General features: G+C 39.6%; 1 protein-coding gene and 1 pseudogene across 3 annotated transcripts in view; one reads left to right on the forward strand and one right to left on the reverse strand.

Moving 5' to 3' along the window:
- The window catches only part of KCNIP1 (potassium voltage-gated channel interacting protein 1), a 664229-nt gene that overhangs the window by 46711 nt on the left and 590132 nt on the right, over window positions 1–27386 (reverse strand). The window contains exon 2 of one of the 3 annotated variants that reach the window (XM_070739454.1): window positions 1785–1817. The exons of the other annotated variants lie outside the window; for them this stretch is intronic. Coding sequence (XP_070595555.1) covers window positions 1785–1817 — 33 coding nt within the window. The remainder of the gene's footprint in view (window positions 1–1784; window positions 1818–27386) is intronic. 3 annotated transcript variants of the gene reach the window in all.
- LOC139163240 (derriere protein pseudogene) lies at window positions 6393–21671 on the forward strand (annotated as a pseudogene).

The raw sequence follows: 27386 nt of genomic DNA on the forward strand, positions 1-27386 counted from the left end.
CACTTAAGTAGAACCAAGAATAACTATAACGAGTTCTTGATTGTTTTTTTTTTAAATTAAGTAACAATTTCTCCAATTTGGATAGCTTTGAAAACCCTGCTTTAGGAGACAATGAAGGCCAACATGACATTAAGAAAGGACATTTTATCTTAAAACTGTGTGACATGCATATATGTGATTGTAGTACTTTTCACAGTACTGTATATGTACATTCAATTTACAAAATTAAAACAAAAGCAGTGAAGTGAAAATTGTAGATAGATGTGCAGAAATAATTTTTTTGTATCTGATGAGAATGTTTACATTTTCTATCTAATTAGCTAGAGGCTTTTTGTATCATTATTTATTTATTTATAGGAAATATTATTTATTTCTCAACTTTTAAGGGGATACATAAATGAAAATTCCACTTAGTCAATTAAATAAAATGACTACATGGGCAAATATATATATGAAATGACCATCTTTACTTATAAAATTGCTATGAATTGTAGAAACGGGATGAGTTTATCATTATAGGAGAAATATCTGATATAAAATATTTATTATTAGATATAAGGTAAGAATAAATTTGGAATTATTTCCCATTTGGCACTAAAATTGTTGGTTTTAAGATTCTCCTGGTTTAAAACCTTGTCCTAACATCTATAGCTACTCAAAGCTTGTTTAAAATGTTAATTGCAACTACCTGAAGAGAAATGTTACTTTCATTTCTAAGCTATAGCTGCCCTCTTTGGCAGATTGAATAGCTATAGAAGAAAATTCATTGAAACAATATATTATTCCACATCATGCTTATCCTTCTTGCACTTCAAAGACCTTTTGGTTTTCCATTTCTGGGTCATTTTTAACGTCCCTGAATACTTATGCATATATAAGCATAAGTTAGCCCTTTACATAATAGTAACTTCATTAAGATACATTAATAGCAAGCTGTACCACACAAAGATCTGGTTGGTTTACTAGCTTTCAGAAATGCACTTTCAGAAATCCAATATATGGACATAGGTAGACCCATACCACCTTACCCTCTATGGCTGCAATCCATGTTCCTCCATATTGAAAAACTGGGAGACTGGGGACATGATAGGGAACAAAGATCTTCAGTCGCAAATCAAAGGTTGGAGACACATTATTGCCAGAGGTTTTCTTCTGATACAAAGGCATACAGGGATAAAACATTTTGCTTCTGTTGATTGCAGTACAGCCAAACTTTGAGCTAATTGATACAAGCCACCACCTGATTGTAGCAATGAGGGCATCCCAGTACAAGGCCTGCTTGTAGAAACATTTAAAGAAGAGCTTGCTTGCTTGCTGTAACCATGCATAGTTTTACCTCAAATACTTGCATAGATTATATATGCCTACAACTGGAACACTTTGTGATTTTTATATCTCAGTAATCTGCTTTGCATGAGGACCATGGTCCAATGCTACATCCATAGACTTACTAGAAATCCATGAAAGGTGGTTTGGTCTTAATAATAAGACTGAGGAAGATGGTGCAAGAACTCAGTGGATTAATGCTAAAGTGTTAGTTGGTTTTCTTTGTTGGGAATATTTGCAAGAGCTCATTATTAATTATTCCGTGTCAACTACCTCTTAATGTATGTGCTTATACACTCTGCAATAGACCAGAAGCATGGTTTGTACCTGTAACTTCCAGGTTCCAGCTTATTTTTCCAGTTTAAACAGAACCATGGTGGTGGGAAATTGCAACAACCATTTATATCATATTGGAATAAAAAGGGGGAAATTATTTTGAAAGTTGATTTAAATTTTACCTCTCTGAGACAGGTAATACCATCGGGCGAATTCTAGGAAAAAGTAAGAAAACAATTTAACAAAAAAGGGCCATAGACATTTTAATCTTTTTTCCCCAAAAAAATGTCAATGTAAAAGTTGATGGGATCCTATTCTTGCTATGAAAAGAGTTATGGTATGTTTGATTTCTGTTAACTAGATATGGACTTTTTTCATTTGAATGGCCACTGCTGTCTTTCCCAGTTAGAGATAACAAACGCGTAGCTTTTCCCTTACAGGAAACCACAGGACAATGAATGACAAGACAAAACAGGAAGGCAACAGGCCATCTGCTCATGCAACCATGCAATTGAAGAAAAGGCTAATGAAACAGTTGGAAAAGTAATGATTCCTGAAATCATGAGGATCTTTCAAAGATGTGAAATGACACTTTTCATGCAACTTGAAGAGCTTATCAAGGGAATTGGAAAGGTTTAGGATTCTATTTTCCAATATGGAAGAGTTGAACCTTCTGTTTCTTGTCAGTAGTAGAAAGGAAGAATAACCCCTGCAAAGAAAGCCTACTTTTAGTCAATTCTTATTTTTTTTTAAACCAAAGTGATCAAACGTTCTGTCAATAGCTAAAAATGATCCATCTTTTCCTAAGAAGAAATAAAGTGTTTAGTAATAAAGCAGGAGAAACAAACAAACAAACAGCATCTACTGTCCATGTTTCAGTTCACAATCCTGAAAATGAGATAGCGGTAAGCCCTGGGGGAAAAAAAGTAGAACTAGTTAGAATTGTTCAGAATAACAGCCACATTTTTCCCAGCGTTGAATGTATAATACAGAAATCTGCCTCTATGAAAACAGAGTTGCTTAGTACTGCTTTATGGCATTTTGGTCTGTGCTATGAATATGACATTTCATTCCCTTCCCCCGCCCCCTCTAGATCATAACAACCAGGTTTTTTCCAATCCTCTAAAAGCTATAGTACAGATCTCCCGTGTCTTGTTTATAGGCTTCATTTATCCAAGTGCAACCTGTGGCGTTGCATGAATGTATTGCAATTTACAGCCACTTTGGAATTGCGCAAAAATTCTATTAACACTCTCAGTAGGGGCATAAGCAATTTAATCAACCACGAAGAACAGATCCTGTCATTCCTATGAAAGAAAAAACACCAGGTATAAACAAAGGTTGGCAAATGCAGGAAAAAAAGTTTGTATTGTTAACTGCTTGTCATGTGCCTGACTTCCCTGTTATTCTTAAGGGCTTTAAATGGTCACTTTGCATTCACATTACAAACTGCAACTTGCTAAAGTTGCACATGTATTGCTAAAATTAATACCACTCAAACCATACAAATATTTCCCTTACTGAGACACAGCTGTAAGCCGTCATGTTTTAGTAGTATGGAACTGAACCAGGGGTGAAATACTACTGGTTCCTACCAGTTCTTGAGAACCAGAAGAGGCAGCAGCAGGTGACTGGAAGAACTGGAAGAACTGGAACGGCGGCAGCGTGAATCTCCGCTCACCCGCCCAGTCTCTGCCTTCCACCATCCCAGCCTCCCTTACCTATTCCTCTCCCCACAGGCTAAAGTCTTGCCATGCTTCTCTGCCTTCCATGAGGCCTTCCAGGTGTCCCCATGGCCAACTTGTGAAAGCAGGCAAGTGGAAGGCCATGTAGAAGGCAGGCAAGCATGTCAGGGCTGGCTGGCCACAGGAGCTAGCAGCCTTCCTGGTGGTCCCCCACAGTCCCTCATGCCTGCTTGTCTTCTGAGGTTGGTGTCCAGCTTGGACTGGTGTCCATTCTGGCCAAGCCAGTGGATGAGTGGGCAGCCCTTGGTGGAGACAAAGCTGGGGCTGAGACAGGGGTGGGCTACTGCCCGGACAGGGGGGGAACACAGTGGGGTAGCGAAAATGGAGCTCCACCGGAGAACACCCAATTTGCATTGAAAGATGTTGAAAAAAAATGCAGGGTGTACTGCATAAGCCACGCCCACAGTGTGGCAGTAAAAATTTTGGTAGCCCTTCACTGGGCTAAGAGGGGTAGTGGTGGTGCTCCAGGACAGCAAGTGGATGTCTTGGGACTGCACATACCCTGGGGCTCCAACCTCGAAAGGCAAGTAGGCATGGGGAAATGCTGGGAAAGCTGCTAGCTCCTTTCCTCATGGCTGGCTGGCCCCGAATGCTTGTCTGCCTTCCACTTGGCTTTCCACTTGCCTGCCACTGGAACACCAGGAAGGCCACTTGGAAGTCAGGGAAGCAGGGCATGACTGTGGCCTGCAGGGAAGGGAGTAGAGGAGGCAGGGTTACCAAATTTACTGGGCAGAGGATCTAGAAGGTAAGGCCAATGCTGGTGGTGGGGTAGGGAAGGAAAACCTGCTGCGTTCATCCAAGGAACCAATTCAGAGGGACATGGTGAGGCTCAGTCACCTTTTGGCTTGGCATGCTTGGCTTCAATGGAGCCAAGCTTCCCATTCTGTCCACCTCAGCTCCCACTCCCCACATCCATCCCATGACAAGGGATGTGTCACTGCTGGGCCTGGCCACCCACCATCCCAGAGGCCTTTCTTCCCTCTCCGTCCCCAAGAGAAAGAGAGAAAGAAAGAAAGAAATAGAAAGGAGAGAGAAAAAAGAGGAAGAGGAAGGGTGAGAGAGAGACAAGAAAGAAAGAAAGAAAGAGAAAGAAAGAAAGAGAAAGAAAGAAAGAAAGAGAAAGAAAGAAAGAAAGAAAGAAAGAAAGAACCTTATGATCATAATTGAACCCAAAATTTTGGTTGCTAAGCAAGAGCATTGTTAAGTGAGTTTTACCACATTTTACAAGTTAGTCACACTCACCCGGTCACATGACCATCAAGCCACATCCACATAACTGGTAGGGCAATTTTTTAGATTTCACCTCTGAACCTATCCACTGTATTTTGTAAACCATTTTTTCCCTTAGGTGTTAGAAGGATTGCATCATTTGTTAAATTGCACATGTGCCGCTAAAATTAATCATGATGGCCCATATGCGGCTATATTTATCAACTTCCAAAGAGAACAACATATTCAAGTTAGCCAACACTAACTATCTCCCGTGCTAAAGCAACAACAAAATAATGAAACAATTACAGTGAGCAAGTAAAAGACCCTTAATTGTAGGAAATGTAACTACTATTGGTTTTTCTGTCTCAGAAGCAGAGAAAAAAAATAAAGCTAAATTACCAATACAAATACTGGAGAAAATCGTCTCTCCTTTCTTAAACAAAAATAATAATAATAATGTATGAACAATTGGATGAAGATTCACATTATTAAAGAGATAACACACAAGTGGGGAAGGAAGTGAAAGCAAGGATTATATTGTGGTTTCTACAGTATTAGATTTGCAGTGATCAGCCAACAAAAACAGTGACATTAATAGTAATCGGCAACATCAGCACAAGGTTTACAAGAATGATAAGCAGAGTAGAACTAAATAGAAGAAAATCATATGAAGTAAAAAGTTTTCATTGGCTGCAGCCAGATTACTTTTACAATGATGGGAATAAAGCACAAAAGTAAATTTACAAACAAACAATACGTGTCAGACATTTTTTAGGTAGCTAAGTTTTGCAGCAAAGACCTACTTCATGACAAGCTACAAAACAAAGACAATTTTCCTTCTAAAGGCAAGGAGGTGACATAATTTCTTGTATAAGCTTTGATTTGTTTTTCTTTGGTTTATTTGTTGAGGAGATGCAGATGTGTTAAACCTCTGACCATAACCTTTATTAGAGATCTACAGTGTTCCCTCGCTTTTCGCGGGGGATGCGTTCCGAGACTGCCCGCGAAAGTTGAATTTCCGCGAAGTAGAGATACGGAAGTAAATACACTATTTTTGGCTATGAACAGTATCACAAGCCTTCCCTTAACACTTCAAACCCCTAAATTGCAATTTTCCATTCCCTTAGCAACCATTTAGATTATTACTCACCATGTTTATTTATTAAAGTTTATTAAAAAAATATTTATTAAAGGCAGACGAAAGTTTGGCAATGACATATGATGTCATCGGGTGGGAAAAACCGTGGTATAGGGAAAAAACCCATGAAGTATTTTTTAATTAATATTTTCGAAAAACCGTGGTATAGACTTTCCGTGAAGTTCGAACCCGTGAAAATCGAGGGAACACTGTACTGGATTTCAAAAGTGTCCGTTATCTATATTACAAAATGCAAGTATCCCACCATAATAATTCTCCAGAATCAAACAGTACTTAAGTAGTTGTTACTTATGATATGAAATTACGGATTCCTAGAAAGCTACAGAAAAGGAAGAGGAATGATATGATTTTCATATTTTGTAGGGATAACTGATTACTCATGGATGGGAACTTTTCATCCTCATTGTCTTAGGGTAGGTAGGCATCTCTGATTTGTTTCTATGTAAGGAAAAGATCTATATAATTAAACTTTCCTCTATGAATTCAGCAGCTCATATTTGGCATTTTATATTGAAGCAGGGACTGCTATTCTAAAGTTAATTGTACAGTTACTTTTTTCTTTATTTTGCTGGCAGCTTTGCTATCACATGAATTATGGACATTGTGAAGACCCTAAATTTCCTGGGATTGTGAAAACTTTACCCAAACCTTAGAGATAGAATGAACCAGCAAACATGTGGGAAACTTTCAAAAAGATTACCGGCTACTGCAAACAACCTTCCCAAGCTGAAGGAGATCAGCAATTGGCAGATGACCTGAATGTGTTCTACCACCACCACTTATCTGCGCATGTATCTGATGTGATTTTTCCTAGCTTCACCTGCTGCTTCCTGTCTGTTAGGAAGCTTGTGATCCACTACCAAGTGTGTTCAGGTACCGCTAGCTGATTTAGTTTGGTTAAGAGAATGTCTGGTATTATGGTATTGAATGCTGAACTGAAGTCTATAAAGAGGACCCTAGCATGTGTCATTGGAGATTCAAGATGTTGAAGGATGTAATATAGAGCCATATTAACAGCATCATCTGCCGACCTATTTGCTCGGTATGCAAATTGCAGGGATTCTAACAGTGGATCCGTGATGGTTTTCAAGTGGAACATGACTAGCCTTTCAAAGGTTTTCATAACTACAGATGTTAGAGCCGCTGGTCTGTAGTCATTCAGTTCCTTAATGGAGGGCTTCTGCGGCCCTGGGATGATAGTAGAGCATTTGAAGAAGGAAGGAACAGGGCAAACTCTAGTGATTTGTTGAAGATTTGGGTGAAGATGGGGGCCAATTGCATTTCATTTCTCTTTCATACTTAATTTCTTATAACATTCTACCTGAATGATGGCAGGAATATTGAATAGTAATATTCTCAATACAGCTGTTCTCCACTTAATAACTGTCCTGCTTAGTAAGTGTTCGAAGTTATGACAGTGCTGAAAAAGTAGCTTTATGACTGGTCCTCACACTTTTAACCATTGCGGCATCCCACTGATCACTGGGGTATGTGTGTGCTTATGATCATCAGTGTTTCACAATGATATGATCATTATAGACTTGCACCCAGTTTTCAGCAAGCAGACTCAATGGACAATCCTGCAGTAAAGTCATATAACGTCTCACCTAATAGCCATAATGGATGTGAAGTCATAAACCTAGCATAGGCACATGATAAAACACTTAACAATTTTGCCTGTGATACCAATTGGACTTGTTAAGTGAGGACTGCCTGTACAGGAAGTCTATTTTAGCTTATTTCAGACAACCAGTTATAAAACTCAATATGAATATCTTTTGGGTGGAGAGAACAAAGCATTACATTCTTTAATAACCAAAGCTATTATATACCAATGTTGTGAAGCACCTAAAAGGGAAAACACATGTGCATTGGACATACCTTAACTAAAAATTCTTTGAAATGCATAGCAGCTGTGCAGGGTTGCTACATGGGCCAAAGAAAAGGCAGAGCTGCTTTAACCTGTTTTTATCGGGGGGCTATATCAGGGTTGAAATGCCTATTGGTCATTGGAGAGACAGTTATGAAAGGAGTGCGAAGCTTTGTCCACCCACCCAAATGCTGCCATTTGGGTTCTTTTACCCTCTGCGAATGAGAAAAGATTTCTGTGCATGTGCAGAGCATAAAAGAACCCAGATGGCAGTGACAGGGTGGGTGGACGGAGCCTCAGGCTCCTTTTGCAACTGGCTCTCTGATGAATGATCGGCACAAGTGAACCAGCAGCATTTCACCTCTAAGCTAAATGCATGACCAGGTCTGCTTCTGAATCCATTTTCCATTTCCCTGCAGATCTCTGCATCATGCTCTTATTCTCAAGCAATGTAACACTTGCCAAGAGTAAGGAATACAAGAAGATTCCATGTATTCCTTTGGACCGTTTTCGAAATCCCTTTAAACAGTAGAATAGTAGTAATAAAGAATGCAAATAGCCTTAAACAATAAACAAATGTGTCTATAAATCCTCACCTCTCCAATTAAAACTGAATTTCACTGATTAATTATAAGCATTTAGCTGGTTGACCTCCTAATTAAAGTTTATGGTTCTCTTGAGCATTTGTAGTTTAATGCAGAGTTTTACTGATATGTTGAAGTGGCTGTTTCTGAATTGCAACTAAACATTTAAAAGAGACAGCCTGGGTTTGCACAACTTTCAGCCTGGAATTAATCATTTAATTGATTCACACAGTGCACTGACCATAAAATAAGCATTTATTCTCTTTTGTTTCCAGGATCTGAACTAGTACATACAATTTTCTCTAATATCATATTCTTTTCTTTAAACACACACACACACACACACACACACACACACACACACACACACACACACACTTTAACAGGTGCAGTGATTCATTTAACAAAAGTGGCAAAAAATGGAAAATGGGGCAAAAAATAGATTTCTCACCTAGCAACATAAAGTTTGGGCTCAGTTGTGATAGTAAGTCAAAGTCTACTTGTAACTCTAGGCACACACACACACACAAAACCCCCATCAGTTTCACCTTCATAGAAAATGTTTGGGCAAATTAGAGTAATTAACTCAATTTCACCAGGCAGATTTCATGATTAAACCGAAATTTGAATTCAGGTGTCTCTCTCATCCAATATTCTGTTTTCTAAACTACACTAAAAAGTAGCAGCAGCAGCAGGTCTTTTTCAACAATAACAATCAGAAAAAGCAATAGAAAAGAGTTACTCTGTTTTGCAATATATGCAGCTCTTTTTTTATTACAGTAATTTTTGATGTATAACTCTGAGCAAATCTTAAACCGATATACAGAAACATCAAGAGATTTTTAAGCAGCATGTCATCTAATTTGGTCCGCAGCTTGGAAAAAATGAAAAGAAGGCATTTTTGGAAGAAAAAAAAATATCTTGCCCTATTCTGTCTTGTTTTTAAACAGACATTATAGCTAATAGATATACCCTCTGTTTATATTGCGGTAAATAAGATCAGAATCAGACAGTATGTAGTGCTACATTGTCATTGATTCCTGAAAGAAAATGGATTGCAGGCTCAAGTGCTCAGCAAAGCTGTTTTATTGTCTCTTATTATTCAGGCAGCCAAACAAAAAGACCCTATAAATCTATCAATTCAGAAGTTATGCTAGCTAATATTTTCTTTTATGGCTCAGTTGGGTGATAAGATCTCTTTCAAGAGACAGAAATATTATAACACTGCCTTCAATGACAAGCGCAAAGACAAATGATCAGGTATAAAGTGTGTAAGAAAGATTTGGTAAATTATTGAAAATATGTTTTTTTAATTAATAAAATTCAGATCGGGGAGGGAGGGTATGCCTTTCTTACAACTTCTCTTTCTGTGGAAAATCCCTATTTCCTGCAACTAGCTTCATCATGACACAAAGTAGTTTATCATATAAACTAGTTCAGTCCAGTGGTGGGATTCAATTTTTTTTACTACTGGTTCTGTGGGCTTGGCTAGGTGAGGGGAACAAGGGGACACAATCTGAAGTTAGTTGAGGGAAAGATCAAAAGCAACATGAGAAAATATTATTTTACTGAAAGAGTAGCAGATCCTTGGAATAAACTTCCAGCAGACGTGGTAGATAAATCCACAGTAACTGAATTTAAACATGCCTGGGATAAACATATATCCATCCTAAGATAAAATACAGAAAATAGTATAAGGGCAGACTAGATGGACCATGAGGTCTTTTTCTGCTGTCAGTCTTCTATGTTTCTATGTTTCTATGTCATGTGATTGAATGGCCATGGCCAACTTGACATCACTCATGGAGAATAGGTTGACTCCTTCTCCTTTGTGGCAACCCCTTAAATACTGGAACACTGCTATCATGTCTCCCCTAGTCATGCCCAATTCCTAGCCATGCCCAATTCCTGCAACCCTTCTTCATATGTTTTAGCCTCCAGTCCCCTAATCATCTTTGCTGCTCTTCTCTGCACTTTTTCTAGAGCCCTTCAATATCCTTTTCACATCGTGGTGAACAAAACTGAATGCAGTATTCCAAGTGTGGCTTTACCAAGGCCTTATAAAGTGCTATTATCTTCTCCCATAGTGGATGGTCCAGAATCCAGAAGGCAAGCTGACCTCCATTAGTTTTCAGCAGCCTCCAGCCAGCTGCTGCTGCCAGGAAGTGGCTGTCAAAGAGGCGGTGGCTGTCAAAGATCGCTTTTTGGTGCGACTGTGAGAAGCCTCCCAGCAGTCATGAGGGCAGGCAAGGCAAGTGAGCAGCAAGTGGACTATTGGTTTGGGGCCATGGCCAACCAGCAGTCGCTACCGGTTCAGTGGCCCAGGCCAAATTACTGCTACCGGTTTCCCTGACTCTGTGTTTACTAGTAGAAACCAACTACTGGTTTAGTCCTATGTGAATGAACAACCCAAAATTCAAAATATCTTGTACTGTACTTTTGGGTCCAGATTGTTGGGGCAATATGCTGACCCTGTAAACTGCTTTGAAGAACTGTGAAGAAATTTAAGTGATATTGCTATTAGCATGCAATTTCTCTCAATGCTGATCTGAACAATAGCTGCAAAGTTCAATTCAAATTAGAAAAATATTCTTCCTTCAAAAGTATGAAAATTAAAAAGCAAAGGTGGCTGGGTGGCAGCCTACAAAAATAGCATCCAGAATTTGAAGTGACTTATTAGTTTATTAGGCCATTAAAAATGGCAGAAATAGCAAGAAAGCTTTGATTTGCCTTTCTGCTAGGCACAATATCCCAAAACTCAGGAAGTAGAGTTTTCATTAATAAAGAAGATAATACATTTCATCGTTAAAATTTGTTCACAAGATGATAAAGAAGTGAAAAATGTGTTCAGATGTAACATCTTTCTCGTCTTCCTTTTTCGTTACTCCCAACATTCTGTCATGGGAGAATTTCTCTTACAACTGGGATAGTTATTTACATATTTTTCAAAAAAGAACATATGTTTGAATAATTGATATGTCTTTTATTTTTGAGTGAGCAACTCTAGACTTCTAAATATCCCCGAATTAAAGCTTCCTGCTGAGCATCCCCAAGCTGGAAATAAAGGTTTCTCCTAGCCAGGTGTCAGTCATTCAGAGCCAATAGGATAGAAATAACAGGGAAAGCCCAGCCAATATTACAGAATTACAGAATTTGAAAGGGACCTTGGAGGTCTTCTAGTCCAACCCCCTGTTCAGGCAGGAAATCCTATTAGACAACCATTTGTCTGAAATGGTATCAGGTTTCCTGCTTGAGAAGAGGGTTGGACTAGAGAAGCTTCAAGGATCCTTTCAATTTATTCTGTAATTCTGTAATATTGGCTGGGCTTTCCCTGATATTTCTACCCTATTGGCTCTTATCCATTCCATTTATATTTTTATATACTTATATCGGAAACTTCAGATCATGCAGAACGCAGCCGCGAGAGCCATTGTGGGGCTTCCAAGATTCGTCCACATTTCTTCAACACTCCATGGCTTGCATTGGCTGCCAATCAGTTTCCAGTCACAATTCAAAGTGTTGGTCATGACCTTTAAAGCCCTACATGGCATTGGACCAGATTACCTCCGGAACCGCCTGCTACCGCATGAATCCCAGCGACCAATAAGGTCCCACAGAGTTGGCCTTCTCCGGGTCCCGTCGACTAAACAATGTCGTTTGGTGGGCCCCAGGGGAAGAGCCTTCTCTGTGGCAGCCCCAGCCCTCTGGAACCAACTCCCCCCAGGAGATTAGAACTGCCCCCACCCTCCCTGTCTTTCGTAAACTACTCAAGACTCATTTATACCGCCAGGCATGGGGGAGTTGAGATAGCTCTTCCCCCTAGGCCATTACAAGTTATGCATGGTATGTTTGTGTGTATGTTTGGTTTTATAATACGGGTTTTTAGTTGTTTTTTATTATTGGATTGTACATGTTGTGTTTATTATTGCTGTTAGCCGCCCCAAGTTTGCGGAGAGGGGCGGCATACAAATCCAATAAATTATTAAATTATTATTATCTTGTCTTCCCATATTTTTTCCCCTCCAAATTCAAAATCATGAGACAATCAATGTTTTGGTTTTGGTTGGATAGCTTATCTACTTCCTAATCATTTCAGTAGATTTTTTTTCATAGACTAGGTCCATGATGGCAAATCTATGGCATGCATGCAACAGGTGGCACACAGAGCCATATCTCAGGGCACATGAGGCATTGCCCTACGTCAGCTCCAGTGTGCATGTGTGCACTGGCCAGCTGATTTTTGGCCTTCTGGAGGGTGGGGAGGGGCCATTTTCACCCTCTTCAGACTTTAGGGAAACCTTCAGAGCCTGTAGATGGTCCAAAACAGATCCAAAGGGCCTACCAGAAGTTCAGAAACAAGCTTCTGTTATGTCCATTGGGCTCTTTTGTGCCATCCACAGGCTCCGCAGGCTTTTCAGAAGCCTGGGAAAGGTGAAAATGGCATAACAAGCCTATCAGAAGTGCGGAGGGTTCAGTGAGATCTGCATACATGCTTGGTGGGGCAGTGTAGAGGTTATGAGCACATGCACATGGGGCATTGCATTATGAGTATTATCATGCTCATGAGTACCGTTTTGGCATCCAAGCAAAAAAAGATTCGCCATCATTGTACTAGGTCTTGGCTCCACAAAAATGGATGGGACAATACATTTGAAGGGCATAGAGTGAATTTTTGGGATCTGCAATTATGCATTGGGAGAATTTGAAGTGGGAAACTGTCTCTTAGTATCTAGTTCCATGGAAACTATCACAGCAGCAGTTTTACAGCAGTAAAAGATGAAGATCCCATTCAAAAAAGAATATGCTCCACAAGTTAGCCAAAAAACGGTCAATTACTAAACTTCGATTCCTTTTTAAAGATAGATTTGAAAGTCAATGCCCTTATTAAACAAAGTTCTGGCTAAAGCATTCTAAATTATAAATGAAGATATTCAGTTTTAATTGTTTTCTTTTCTTTCTTGCAAAGGTTATAGTGAACCTTCTATGATGAACTCAAATAATGCATTGCAAATTAACGTCTTACTCCTTGCAGAACTCTTGCATTTAACAAGGATTTGACCTCACTGAAAAGAGTAGAGTTTCTTGATTTATTAATACCTTGGTTTTCTAGGTGTCAGCATATTTTAAGCATTTGGATAGAAAAATGGATGAGGCCTCCAGCTGATGATAAATCATAAATATAGCATGAACTTGAATAGAGGCTTTAGAAGTGACTGCACACAAAGGACAGGTGAGCTTTAAAATAGTTGAGCCCTTAGTTTTGAAACTATATAAAACTTACAATCAGGTTGTAGTAGTATTATGACTAGGAAACTAATTATGGGGCTTTTTTTCTTACTGTGTGCAAGAACAAATATGAATGAGATTACAACTCTCTGGGGGGCTAAAGCTCCCAATTAGGAATTTTCATTCAATGGGTGTGGGTAAGCATTAATTGCCAAGTTGGATTGTTGTATTTTGCAAGAATTCTGGGGTTACTTTGTGCTACAGTTATCAGCTGCACAAAGTTGAGATGAGGCAGTTGTAATATATTTGGAAAAAAATATAGATTAGAAATTTGCCTTGATGATATGGAAAAAGATGTATTAGCCTTACAAACAAGTATGACACTCTGATGAAACTATCATTTCACTATCAGCAGCTAATAGTAGCTGTTCCAACTCAGTGAAGACAAATGGGATATTGTTTGGTTTTGTGGATTTGTGTTGAAAGTATATCTGAATCAAATCCTTCCTGTGGTGAAAGGCATCATCAATGATCTCTAACAATAATTCAACCCAATGAAGCATGAGACATACTATTCTGTGACAGGATCCTAGAGGATATGTATTATTCTTATCTTTGCTGTCTGACCAAGTGTGAACTAGCTGCTAGGAAAAACTGAAAACCCTGTTTCGAAGAATAATAAAAATAAGATTATTACCATCATGGCAAAGCTGTACCTGAATAATATATAAATCTATATTAAATATAGCTGTATTGAATAAGGAGTTAGGATTAGGATTAGAAGTACTTGGTGTCTTATCCTTCATAGTTACAGATACTATATCATAATAATAGGAATGTTGAACCTTGAACTTTCTGTTTCAGTTATGGTTTTCTACCAGTCTTCTTCAATAGTTTTTAGATTAGATGTCTCTGAAGGCCATCTGCTAGAAGACTAGTGGGCTTCCATGTGCAGTTCACTGGCCATTGTATAAACAGTCAAAATTTACCAGCAGGAAAATCTAGCAGTAAATTGCTCATGTTTTTAAGTCACTGTTCTTTCAGCTGTGGCTCCTTTGTAAGTATGATGTTGATGATATTATGCAGCTATATACAATATATAATAATAGGTTGTAAGGGATCTTAGAGGTCTTCTAGTTCAATCTCCCACACAATTCCAGACAAATGGTTGTCCAGTCTCTTCTTGAAAGCCTCCAGTGATGGACCACCCACACCTTCCAGAGGCAAGCCATTCCACCAATTAATTGTTCTCACTATCAGGAATTTTTTCCTTAATTCTAGGTTGGATCTCTCTTTAACGATCTTCACCTGTCCTCAGGTGCTTTGAAGAATAAATTGACTCCCTCTTCTCTGTGATAGTCCTTTGAATACTGGAATATCACCATCATATCATAGGAATAAATACCACTCCCTAATCTTTCTCTTTGTTGGACTAAATATACCTAGTTGTTTATCATATCATTTAGCAGTCAGATACCACTGGCTCAAAAAAAACCCAACAACCCCCACCTAGGAAAGATTTATAGAAACATAGAAACATAGAAGATTGACGGCAGAAAAAGACCTCATGGTCTATCTAGTTTGCCCTTATACTATTTTCTGTGTTTTATCTTAGGAGGGATATATGTTTATCCCAGGCATGTTTAAATTCAGTTACTGTGGATTTACCCACTATGTTTGCTTGAAATTTGTTCCAAGCATCTACTACTCTTTTAGTTTATGGCCAAGTACTGAAAAAGCAGAAACATATAGCTCTATTAAAAATACATGGTTAGTTTGCTGTCCTAGATTAAAGTATTGTAGCCCTGGCAGCACTTAAAAAACTGTGAGAAAGCTGGATAGAAGAAAAGGAAATACAGTACTGTACATTCAGTCTAATGAAATTAAGAATGAATTAAGAGGAGTCAGGAACCAAAACATATGGGGAAAAGACTCAATGACAAAGTATGCATCTGTATACTTCCCAAGAACAGATGGGAAGGGATTCAACACTTCCACTAAGAACAGGAAGACCAACAACTAGTTAGAAAGATTTGTCTTCATGGCAACAAGATCCAGTATGATTAAAGCTAACTTTATTTCTATGCATTCATAAGTGATCATCTTACAGATTTTTCTGGTTCTGTTAAAAGCATTTTGGTCAGTTTTTTTATACAGTATTTCTAACATTTAGGCAATGATAATAATGATTACAATGTCCCAAGGAAACAAAGAACAACAAGAGAGAATACAAGACAAAGCTGAGAAAGAAAATTTAGTGGCTTCTTTATACCTAGATGCAGAATAAATGAACCATTAAAAACATGTGTTTAACTAAACTGATGAAGAAAAATGATGCGAGGAAAAAAAAGAGGAACTGAGAAAAATCTTTTAATAACAAGTCTTACTTAGCACTGTTTTATGGATGTAGCTCAAGAAAGGTAGATGTTTCAAAATAAGAAGATACTAAAAACACAACCAGAAATAATGCCGATGAGGAAGAAAGAATAGATGATAAAAGTGAAGCCCAATAGATGACAAAAGTGAAGCCTAGTGTTTTTTTGCAAAAAACCCACCAAAACAAAACACTTGTGAAAATCTGAACCCTCCTCAGGAATGAGGGGAAAAAGAGAGAGAAGAGTGTGTGAGAGAGATAAGGGGACGGATGGGAAAGGAAGGGGAGGGGAGAGAAGAGAAGGGAAAGGAGAGGAGAGGAGAAAAGAGAAGAGAAGGGAGAGGAGAGGAGAGATACAGATTATCAAAAAGAGATGCATGTGGCTTACACAGTTGCATTAGCATTATAAGTGTTAACACTGAATCAGCTGAGCCTGACAATGACATGACAAAATAACAATTTCTTTAATATATTCATAATAAAAAGAGGGAAAAAAGAAAGAGTATTCATTTATTTGACTTAAACGGCCAATCATCTTAATTGTCCCAAGGACAATCCCATCTGTCCGTCCATTACCCTGGGGGGGGGGAAATTATTGACCCCCTCAGAGAGGGTCCGCAACTTGAGCGTCCTCCTCGATCCACAGCTCACATTAGAGAACCATCTTTCAGCTGTGGCGAGGGGGGCGTTTGCCCAGGTTCGCCTGGTGCACCAGTTGCGGCCCTATCTGGACCGGGACTCATTGCTCACAGTCACTCATGTCCTCATCACCTCGAGGTTCGACTACTGTAATGCTCTCTACATGGGGCTACCTTTGAAAAGTGTTCGGAAACTTCAGATCGTGCAGAATGCAGCTGCGAGAGCAGTCATGGGCTTACCTAGGTATGCCCATGTTTCACCATCACTCCGCAGTCTGCACTGGCTGCCGATCAATTTCCGGTCACAATTCAAAGTGTTGGTTATGACCTTTAAAGCCCTTCATGGCACTGGACCAGAATATCTCCGGGACTGCCTCCTGCCGCATGAATCCCAGCGACCGATTAGGTCCCACAGAGTGGGCCTTCTCCGGGTCCCGTCAACTAAACAATGTCGGTTGGCGGGCCCCAGGGGAAGAGCCTTCTCTGTGGCGGCACCGGCTCTCTGGAACCAACTCCCCCCAGAGATTAGAACTGCCCCTACTCTTCCTGCCTTCCGTAAACTCCTTAAAACCCACCTTTGCCGTCAGGCATGGGGGAATTGAAACACCTCCCCCAGGCTTGTTCAATTTTATACATGGTATGCTTGTGTGTGTGTCTGTTAGTATATGGGGCTCTTTTAAATCTTTAAATATTTTAAAGTTATTTGAATTATTTATGATTTGTTATATCTTGATGTGAGCCGCCCCGAGTCTTCGGAGAGGGGCGGCATACAAATCTAAATAATAAATAATGAGCCATAATACTGAGCGGCTCACACCAATATTAAGTTAAAAATACACTCGCATCCACAAAAATAAAAACAAAACCCCACACTACTAAATCAAACCGTATTTTTTGGAGTATAAGATGCAGCTTTTTCTCACCAAAAAGAGGGTGAAAATCTGGGTGTGTTTTATACTCTGAATGTAGCACCACCCACACACTCTGTGCATTGCATTTTTGGGTGGATCCAGGCAGAGGGGATCCTCACTTCCAGATGGAGCCTGATTCCTGAAGCATCCTGAGAAAGTGAGTTGAATGCCAGGCTTTATCCCAGAAAGGCCTGATAGAGAGGCAGCACATTTGTCCTCCTGGAGTCTGCCATTTTGTAAACATGATACCAAGCTTCCCAGCAAGCCCCTACGATTTTGCTGCCTGATTCCCGAAGCAGCCCAGGGCATTACATTGAAAGCCTTTTAAATGAAAGTGTTTCCAGGTACTAGATCCCTCTCTGATTGCAAAAAGAGTGCCTGAAACACGGGAATCATGGAGGAAAGAGTTTCAGGGTGGCAGATTCCCTCTCCCCAAAAACAGAGGGGAATCTGCCACCTGGAAACTCTCTCCTCCACAATCCTTGTGTTTCAGGCATCTTTTTGCAATCAGGAGTGTTGATCTTCCACATCAAAACACTTTCATTTAAAGGCTTTCAACACAGTTCCCTGGGCTGCTTTGGGAATCAGGTGGACAGCTGCCTTTCTATTGGGCCTTGCTTTGAGAAATAATAATAATAAGAGTATTCAGAAACTTCAGATCGTGCAGAATGTGGCCGCGCGAGCAATCATGGGTCATCCCAGATACGCCCAGGTTTCGTCAACACTCCGCGGCCTGCACTGGTTGCCGATTAGTTTCTGGACACAATGCAAAGTATTGGTGATGACCTATAAGGCCCTACATGGCATTGGACCAGAATCCTGACTACTGAGGGCCTAGATAATTGGCTTCTTCCAAGGACCATTGAAGTTGGAGCAACACCACCTTCTCAACAACATTCCCCATAAAGGGAAGGCTGGAGACTGGACAGTAGTTATTAAGTATGGCTGGGTCCAGGGAAGGCTTCCTGAGAAGGGGACACACAAGTGCCTCCTTGTAGGGAGCCAGGAAGGACCTCCCCATCTTTAAATGGAAGAAAGCCCGTCTTTCAATGGCTACGGCTATAGGTAAGAAAATTAGGGCATTTGGGGACTGGAGCCAAATCTGTCTTCTGCCCCCATGAAAATCAGACCCCACCCCACCCACTTCAGTTAAATTCCATCCCAATTTCTGAAGAAAAAAATGACAACAGATGCATGATAAAAGAGAAAGTCTGATTAAAGATTTGAAGAAAGAAATTATTCTATTAAGTTTTACTTAAGTATTACTTGAGGCTTTTCTTGGGAAATTTAGCTCGTCACCTTATACAAGTAGACTGACCACTTGTATAGCAGAAATCTGAAATTTACCTTATTCAAGAAAAGTGGATTCTAAAAAATCAAGGAATATTTGCTACTAATATGTTTTATTAATAATACAAAAACACAGAAATTATACAATCATATTGGTATTGATGTCGGTATGAACCAAGTGAAGCTAACTCTGACCTCACTTAATTTGCACCTTGGCTCTGATCCTGTTTCTCCCTTCCCCCAAAGAGTGTCATCAGTCACATTCCCCAATGAAGCAATTTCGTGGGTTGTAGAAATCACCCCTTCTGGCCACTGCAGGTCCCCCTGGACATGACCTTGATGTTGGTGGCTGGTATGTGCTTTGTTTTGACTGAAATGCAAATTCCCTGATGCAACTGCAAGGCTCGGTTCCCATCCCCTGCCTATGCAAATCGAGAGCAGGTCAGAACTGCTTTGCAAGTTGACACAATCTGTAAGTGCCTCAAATAATGATGTCATTTCTCAAAGACATCATTGTTTTTTTAACTAATTTGATGTTACATCCTTTTCTGATTGGGCAACTTCCCTAGTAGATTACAGGATTGTTGCAAATGTAAAGTATCATCAATAAATATGGAAATCTGTGTCATATCCGGATTGCTTGATGTTCTAATTAACCACTCTAAACAAATAAGGAAATGAAATGGATGCAATTAATAATAAACTGGATATCCAGCTTATTTTTTAAAAAAGCTGTTTCAAAGAATGCATTTCAGCTGTGCCTCACAGTTTAGTATAGTTCAATCTTGGATCTTGGCATCCTTAGCAACCTGCCGGTGACGTCAAAGCTCTGCCCCCAGAATCTCTTCGTGGGAGGAATTCCCCGTTCGGGTTCAAGTTCGGGTTCGGTTCGGGTTCAGCCGAATTTTGCATAAAGTTTGTCCGAACTTGCCGAATCCAAACACCGTTGGGTTCACCCATCACTACCGATCAGGTCTCTGAGTAATTGGTTCCACTGTTAAGCTCTTCAAAATGTTAGAAAGTTTTTCCTAACATTCAAGGGGGATTGGGAGATCCCACAATTCAAAGCCATTATTACACACCTTGCATTCTTGACCTTCTGTGTGACATCCATTCAGGTATTAAGAATGCTATTATATTTCCGATCTCAGTGTTTTGTTCTCACAGCTAAAGAGTCTCATAGTCTCTATTCATCTGCTTTGCTGTTCTTTGCATCTGTTCACTTTTAAGGAGGATTCAGACCAACTATGCTACTCAGAAGTTAATACAATTTTTCAAATAGGTCTGCCCAGTGCATAATGTGGCAGAGCTTCTAAAGATAAAGGAATTATGCTTTTATGAATGCAGCTTAAAATTGCATTCCCCCCCTTTTCCCTGCCATATCACACAAGTGATTCACACATATACTTGGTAATTAAATACTATAGTATTCCCAAATCAATTTCTCATTATAAATTTAGAATTTCATTGTATTAAATTCCACATTATTATTCTAGCCTTTTTATCCTATGACGTTACCCTGAATTTCATTTGTCTCTTAGTATATTAAGTATCCTTTTTTCTATAAATCTGTATATTTTATAAATGTCTATTTTTGTCTTTGTTCTATTCATTTATATAAATGTTAACAAACACAAAACTCAAGACTTGGCGTCCTTAGCAACCTGCTGGTGACGGCAAAGCGCCGAACACCGAACACGACCCTGAACTTTGCCCGAAGTTTTAAAAAAATTCGGGTTTGTGTTCGGCATACCGAACACCACAAAATTCGGTATGAACCTGAATTGTGCGAGTTCGGTTCGCCCATCACTACTGATGGGCTATCTTCATTGGATGCATTAAAATTAAAGCTATATACCACCTGTCATTAATTTGTATTCCTACAGTGAGGCAGAATGCAATATACTTGAAATATAGTTGAAAGCACTACTTTGAATGACCTTACCAAACTGTATAATTCTATATTTCTGTGCAATTGTTATAGAGCATAATTGTTTTAGCATACCTTTTAAGAAATTTTAAGCTGAAATTGTCTGTCTGTCTGTCTGTCTGTCTGTCTGTCTGTCTGTCTGTCTGTCTGTCTGTCTGTCTATCTATCTATCTATCTATCTATCTATCTATCTATCTATCTATATCTCAAACATGTATAGGATAGTAGCAGTTTTTATAAACATAACATAAGTAAAAAGTAACGATAGATCCTGGGACCCATATTGAGTGGAGGAATTTCAAGTCCCTAGAAACGTCATTCGCGTATTCCCTGACCAAGGACACTTTATCCACCGAGAAGAACCCTGGAATTGGATATGTCTACAAAAATAGCTATATTTTAATTTCTCTTCACTGAAAGAAGGAGAAGAGTTGACCCTGTCCCAGCTGGAGATTCAGTTCAGCCACAACCAGTACAAGGGTTCCAGTTTGGTTCACCCCTTTGAGTTAAGCCTGTATCAGGGTCGCCAGAGGAGTCTGCATGGCATGCCCACCCATACTTACAGCTGGCAACCTCTGGTGGAGCAACTAGGTTGATCACTCCACCACTTGATTGAGGTGGCGAAGGAGAAGCAGACTCCATCTAAGATCTTGGGCTTGTTCCTTGAAATTAGCCTCCCAGCATCACCAGAGAGCAGCTTATGTTCCAAGCTCAATACCATACTCACCACCTCCCTGTTGGTGATTTCCCTCACTCCTGGGCAATGCGAAAGCCCCAGAAAAAGGGGTAGCACTTACTACATGCTAGTCTCTGTCAGCAACATTTGCAAACCCCGCCGGTTGTACACCAGCTTTACCGAAGTTGGTTGGGAGAATTGGATCATTGCTCCACAGGGTTATCTGGCCAACTACTGCCTTGGTGAATGCCCTTTTCCCCTGACCAAGGAACTCAACAATACCAACTATGCCATCTTGCAAACCATTGTGCATTTCCTTGACCCAGCCGGGACCCCTCTCCCTTGCTGTGTCCCGATCTGCCTTTCCCCCATATCCATCCTGTACTATGACAACAATGATAACATCATGTTGAGACGTTATGAAGATATGGTGGTGGATGAATGGGGCTGTTGATAAGATGTTTCACCACTGTCTTCTTTGTCAGTTGCTGTTTCATCAGCCTCTTCCTGCTGTATCTTTAGCTGAGCCACCAGATGTTCAGTTAAAGTCAGTCTAGTTCATTAACTCTTAATTGATGGATAGAGGAGCTGCATAGTTATGGGATCTTAAAATGGGATACAAAATGTTTTTGTCAAAAATTGCTGGAATTGTGTACAATTTATGGGGAAGCTATATCTTACAACACCATTTAACTATTCTTAAATTTGAGCAAAATAATTTGATTATCACTAGGACCAAAATCACCAGAATTGGTTTTACAAAAGTAATATATTATTTTAAATCACTATATGACTGATTTTAAAATTCCTTTATCAATGACCTTTGTTATTAAATAGAGAAAAACTGATTTGGAAAAATAGTAACAATAAAAGAACATAATAGGACAGTAAGACAGGGATGGTAGGCACAATGTTCACTTACGCACACTCCTTACAGACGTCTTGGAAACAGGGAGAGGTCAACTGTAGACCATCTAAGGTTAAAGTTTTTGGGGTTTGGGGAAGAAACTACAGAGTCAGGTAATGCATTTCAGGCATCACTCTATTGCTAAAGTCATATTTTCTGCAGTCGAGTTTAGAGCGGTTTACATTTAGTTTGAATCTATTACTTGCCTGTGTATTGGTCCAGTTGAAGGCGAAGTACTCATTAACCAAAAGGACATTTGGTATATGATTTTATGAACTGCATTTAGATCAGTTTAAAGGCAACGTAGTTGTAAATTGTCTAATTCCAGTATTTCAGATCTGGTGGAATAAGATATTTTATTCTGAGAGGTGAACCAACACCAGTAGATGACATGGCTCCCCAAATCAACACAGACTGTGGAAACTTTTGCATCTCATTTGGATACCAAGGACCCAGAGTTTAGAGGAAGAATGGAGAGGCACCCACTGCAAGATACTTGAGGTCCAGTGTAAAGTTTCCACAGTCTGTGTGATTTGGGGAGTCATGCCATCTACTGGTGCTGGTCCACTGCGCTTCATTAAGTCCAGGGTCAACACAGCCGTCTACCAGGAGATTTTGGAGAACTCTATGCTTCCATCCATATACAAGCTTTATGGGGATAGTGACTTAAATTTTCCAGCAGGACTTGGCACCTACCCACAGTGCCAAAAGCACTAAAAACTGGTTTAATGACTATGGGATTACTGTCCTTGATTGGCCAGCAACCTCATCTGACCTGAACCCCATACAGAATCTATGGGATATTGCCAAGAGAAAGATGAGAGATGTGAGCCTGAATAATGCAGAAGAGCTGAAGGCCACTATGCTTCAATAACACCTGGTCTTCCATGACACCTCAGCAGTGCCACAGGCTGATAGCGTCCGATATTGTTCTATGTACAATCCTTTTGTAATTTATTCTAATTTTCTAAGATGGGAGATTTAGGGTTTCACCTTTTAAGTTATATTACTGAAATAAATGAACGTTTGCACAATATTCTAATTTTTCGAGTGTTACCTGTAGTTGCACTGAATTCTGGGAATTTAAAAAAAATATTTAGTCCTAAAAAGCTTTAGGATTTTACAATGAACTTGCAACAGAAAAAAAATATCAGGCCAGAATTTAAGCTGTTCTGTCTCATATTTGTATAGTGTATGCCTAGCTAAGCTTTTCACTGTATCTAAGATGAGTCTTTTAGCTTCCCTTGCATTTAGATTTTATTTTGTTCTTGCTTTTGTTTTGTTCTGCATAAATTTTCATTAAATGTATCAGTCAGGGCAAACTGCATAGAATATTTAATATCCCATTGGATTAAAAGGTAAAGACTTGAGGGGAAAATGCAGCATTTTGCCCAATACAAATTGCAGGGAAATAGCAGAAATTGCTATGTGAATAATGCCTTGATTTATTTGAAGCATTTATTTCTAATCATCTTCTAATCAGATTTTTATTTCTCGTTTCCATTCCTTTCTCCAAGTTTTATATACACAAGGTGACATACAATTTAGATCAATAGTTCAAATGACACCGTGTATAGATAATGCCATTACTCCTAGTTAAATGAATAAGTGATTCCACTGTAAATAGGGCACGGTAGATAAACATGCAAAAATTTACTCATTTGGGAGTTGGTATTCCTTGTGCAATCTTATAATTTTCCCATGCCCAGTCACTTAGCAAACTTTCCCCAGTTGCTTTTCCCTGGATCCATAACTAACTAACCACCATTTGGCTGGAAATTCTATATACTGCAGTATCAGTATCTCCTGAAGTTATCAGAATCAGGAAAGTTACTTTAGCTCCATATACAGATTCTGATAAGTTCCCATGCAAGAATTGAGTTTTCTCAAAATGCCACTGATTATTCCCCCCCCCATTTAGATATGCATCATTCAGTGTTCACAATTGAAATGAATGTATAGTTGCAGAACCAGGCAGACAAGGAAGTACAGTAATACCTCATCTTACGAACCTAATTGGTTCCGGATGGAGGTTCGTAAGGCGAAAAGTTCGTAACATGAAACAATGTTTCCCATTGGAAACAATGTAAAAGCGCTTAATGCGTGCAAGGGGGGGGAATCGCAAAATGGCGCTCCGCTGGGCGCCGCCGCCCGCCTGTCACCTTTTAAAACAGCCGGGGGGCTTCTCGGTGTTCTCCCGAACCCAAACTTTTCGGGTTCGGGAGGCCGCCGAGAAGCGCTGCCGCCTGCCTGTCACCTTCTTAAACAGCCGGGGGGCTTCTCAGCATTCTCCCGAACCCGGAAGTTCGGGTTCAGGTTCCGCTTTCGGAGGCCGCCAAGAAGCACCCAGCTGTTTCAGAATGTTACAGCCGGGCGGCGCCGCTTGGCGGAGCACCGTTTTTGCGATTGGTGGTGGCATTTTTGGCCAATCTGGAGGCTGGAAAGGAGGTGGGGAATCCCAATAGGGAATTCCATGGGCGGAGCTTTAACGTCACAAAGACGTCCTTCCTGGTCGGCCGAAACGTGGCCTCCAGGAAGGACATCTTCGTGACGTCAAAGCTCCGCCCATGGAATTCCCTATTGGGATTTCCCACCTCCTTTCCAGCCTCCAGATCAGGTGAAAACGCTGCTGCCGATCGTAAAAACGGCGCTCCGCCGAGCGCCGCCACCCAGCTGTAACCTTCTGAAACAGCCAGGCGCTTCTTGGCAGCCTCCGGAACCCGAACCCGAACTTTTGCCGAACTTCCGGGTTCGGGTTTGAGAGAATGCCAAGAAGCCCCCCTGCTGTTTAAGAAGGTAACAGGCGGGCGGCGGCGCTTCTCGGTGGTCTCCCGAACCCGAAAAGTTCGGGTTCGGGTTTGGAAGAACACCGAGAAGCCCCCCGGCTGTTTTAAAAGGTGACAGCCAGGTTGCGGCGCCCAGAGGAGCGCCATTTTGAGATCTGCAGTGGGTTTGTAAGGCAAAAAAAGTTTGTAAGAAGAGGCAAAAATTTTCTGAACCCTGGGTTCATATCTTGAAGTGTTCGTATCATGAGGGGTTCATATCACGAGGTACCACTGTATACCCTTGTGTATTGTATATCTATCCCTCAATAGTAATAATAACATTCAAAACAGACCAAATCTATAATCTGTTTTAACAATTCTATAAGATAAGTCACTTTTTAAACTAGTATCATTTATGCAGAATATAAGGCAGGGTTGTTCAGAATTTTAACATGGGTGATGGCATCAATTGTTGTTTATTGCATTGGAAAATTGGGAATAGGGTACAGTGGTAAAATTAAACTATAAGTAGACCTTGGGTTGTTGTTTTTTTTAAAAAAAATCTGCACTTATAAGACCTCCCAATGGCTAGTTTTTCAGAATTTTAAATGAGACTTCTAGCTCAGGTAGAGATGCTGGGCCTTAAACCTATGACATTCTGAATAGAAAAGCATATTATTTTTCCACGAGTAATAGATAAAGATGAACCAGTCTATTGTTCATTCACTTGTAAGCCATTTTGAGCACATATCATCCATCCACCCATCCATTCATCCTTCAAATTGGAGGCTGAAGTATTATTTTCTTGCAGCCTGGAATGGGTCTGAAGCTAAGGCAGGTTTGCCTATGGACTCAAATCAGTCTCCTACAGGTTTTTGTGTGAGTGTGTGTGTGTGTAGATTAATTCTTGAAATATGCAAAAAAGGCCTTACTGCTTTTAAACAATATATCTGCTTTAATGGTGCTGCTAGAGGGTCTATAAAATGCTTGCTGATAAAAGTTTTGATGTTCCCAAAATTCTTACTTGCAGTTGTTGAGCACACTGCTATTACATTCTCTCCAAATATATGAGGCTCAAATGTGCCATTCTAAGCACCATTCTGGCATCCATTTACAGCAATTCTGAATTTCTAAAACTCTTGAATTTTTTAACATCTAAGTCTGCTATTTTTGACAAAATCAAGCTCAACACAATCAAAGTGCATTATAAAGTCTAGCAGTATGATTTATTCAATGAATTGCAGCTATGTGATCTAAAACAGCTGTGCTCCGGGACATTTTTCATCCTAATTCATGAAATTTGTCCCCTCATTCTGTTTACAAACCATACCTTACAGAAATGACAGTAACTGTTGTTTATTTTTGGCAGGTTCTGGAAAGTTGAAGCCTTGAAGAGTCATTAAATCAGTTAGCCAAGCCTGCTGATGCTTGAAGTAGGATCTCTGAAATGAAGTTTCATTTAAAAAATATAAAATAAAAGATTCTGTCAACTATACTGTTAGTTATTGCGCAATAAATGTCATTCTGTCTCACACACACTGGAATAATAATTCTGTTACATGCTTAGAAAAATCTGTAATGAAGCAATTTTAAGTTTTATGAAATAAAGTGACAAACATTAAGGTGTTTAAAACTGTTAATTTCTAAAAGCCCTATTATCGCCCATTTTTTCTCTACTTAAAAAGAATTGATGTAATTCTGTATGTACACATGAACTAATCCATACACAATATCAAAAGCTAAGATTGAGAAGACGCTGAGAAAATTCAAATTTGTATTTATTTATTTCAAATGATAAATACAAGTATGGTGCTGATGCTGCAGAATTGGGGAAGTATTTTTTTAAAAAATCTTTGTCTCCATCCAATGATAATGGTAAGCTCTTGCATACAACCACAAGGAAAGTAGCAATTTCTAAAGGTCAAATAACATCAAGAGAGAAAATGCAAGCTGAGAAAATATAAAAACAGACCACATCTTTCATCAATATCGCAATTCAGATTTGAAATGAATGTTTTTCCCTTAAAAAACCAAACAAAAAAACCAAACAAACAGGACAGCCACTTACGTTATGATAGCTGAACTGTAATCATAAACGTAACATTAAAAAATATGATAGAAACATAGAAACATAGAAGACTGACGGCAGAAAAAGACCTCATGGTCCATCTAGTCTGCCCTTATACTATTTTATTTTACAATGGATATATGTTTATCCCAGGCATGTTTAAATCCAGTTACTGTGGATTTACCAACCACATCTGCTGGAAGTTTGTTCCAAGGATCTACTACTCTTTCAGTAAAATAATATTTTCTCACGTTGCTTTTGATCTTCCCCCAACTAACTTCAGATTGTGTCCCCTTGTTCTTGTGTTCACTTTCCTATTAAAAACACTTCCCTCCTGAACCTTATTTAACCCTTTAACATATTTAAATGTTTCGATCATGTCCCCCCTTTTCCTTCTGTCCTCCAGACTATACAGATTGAGTTCATGAA

The sequence above is a fragment of the Erythrolamprus reginae genome, chromosome 2 (genome assembly GCF_031021105.1).
Source record: "Erythrolamprus reginae isolate rEryReg1 chromosome 2, rEryReg1.hap1, whole genome shotgun sequence".
NCBI classification, from domain to species: Eukaryota; Metazoa; Chordata; class Lepidosauria; order Squamata; family Dipsadidae; genus Erythrolamprus; species Erythrolamprus reginae.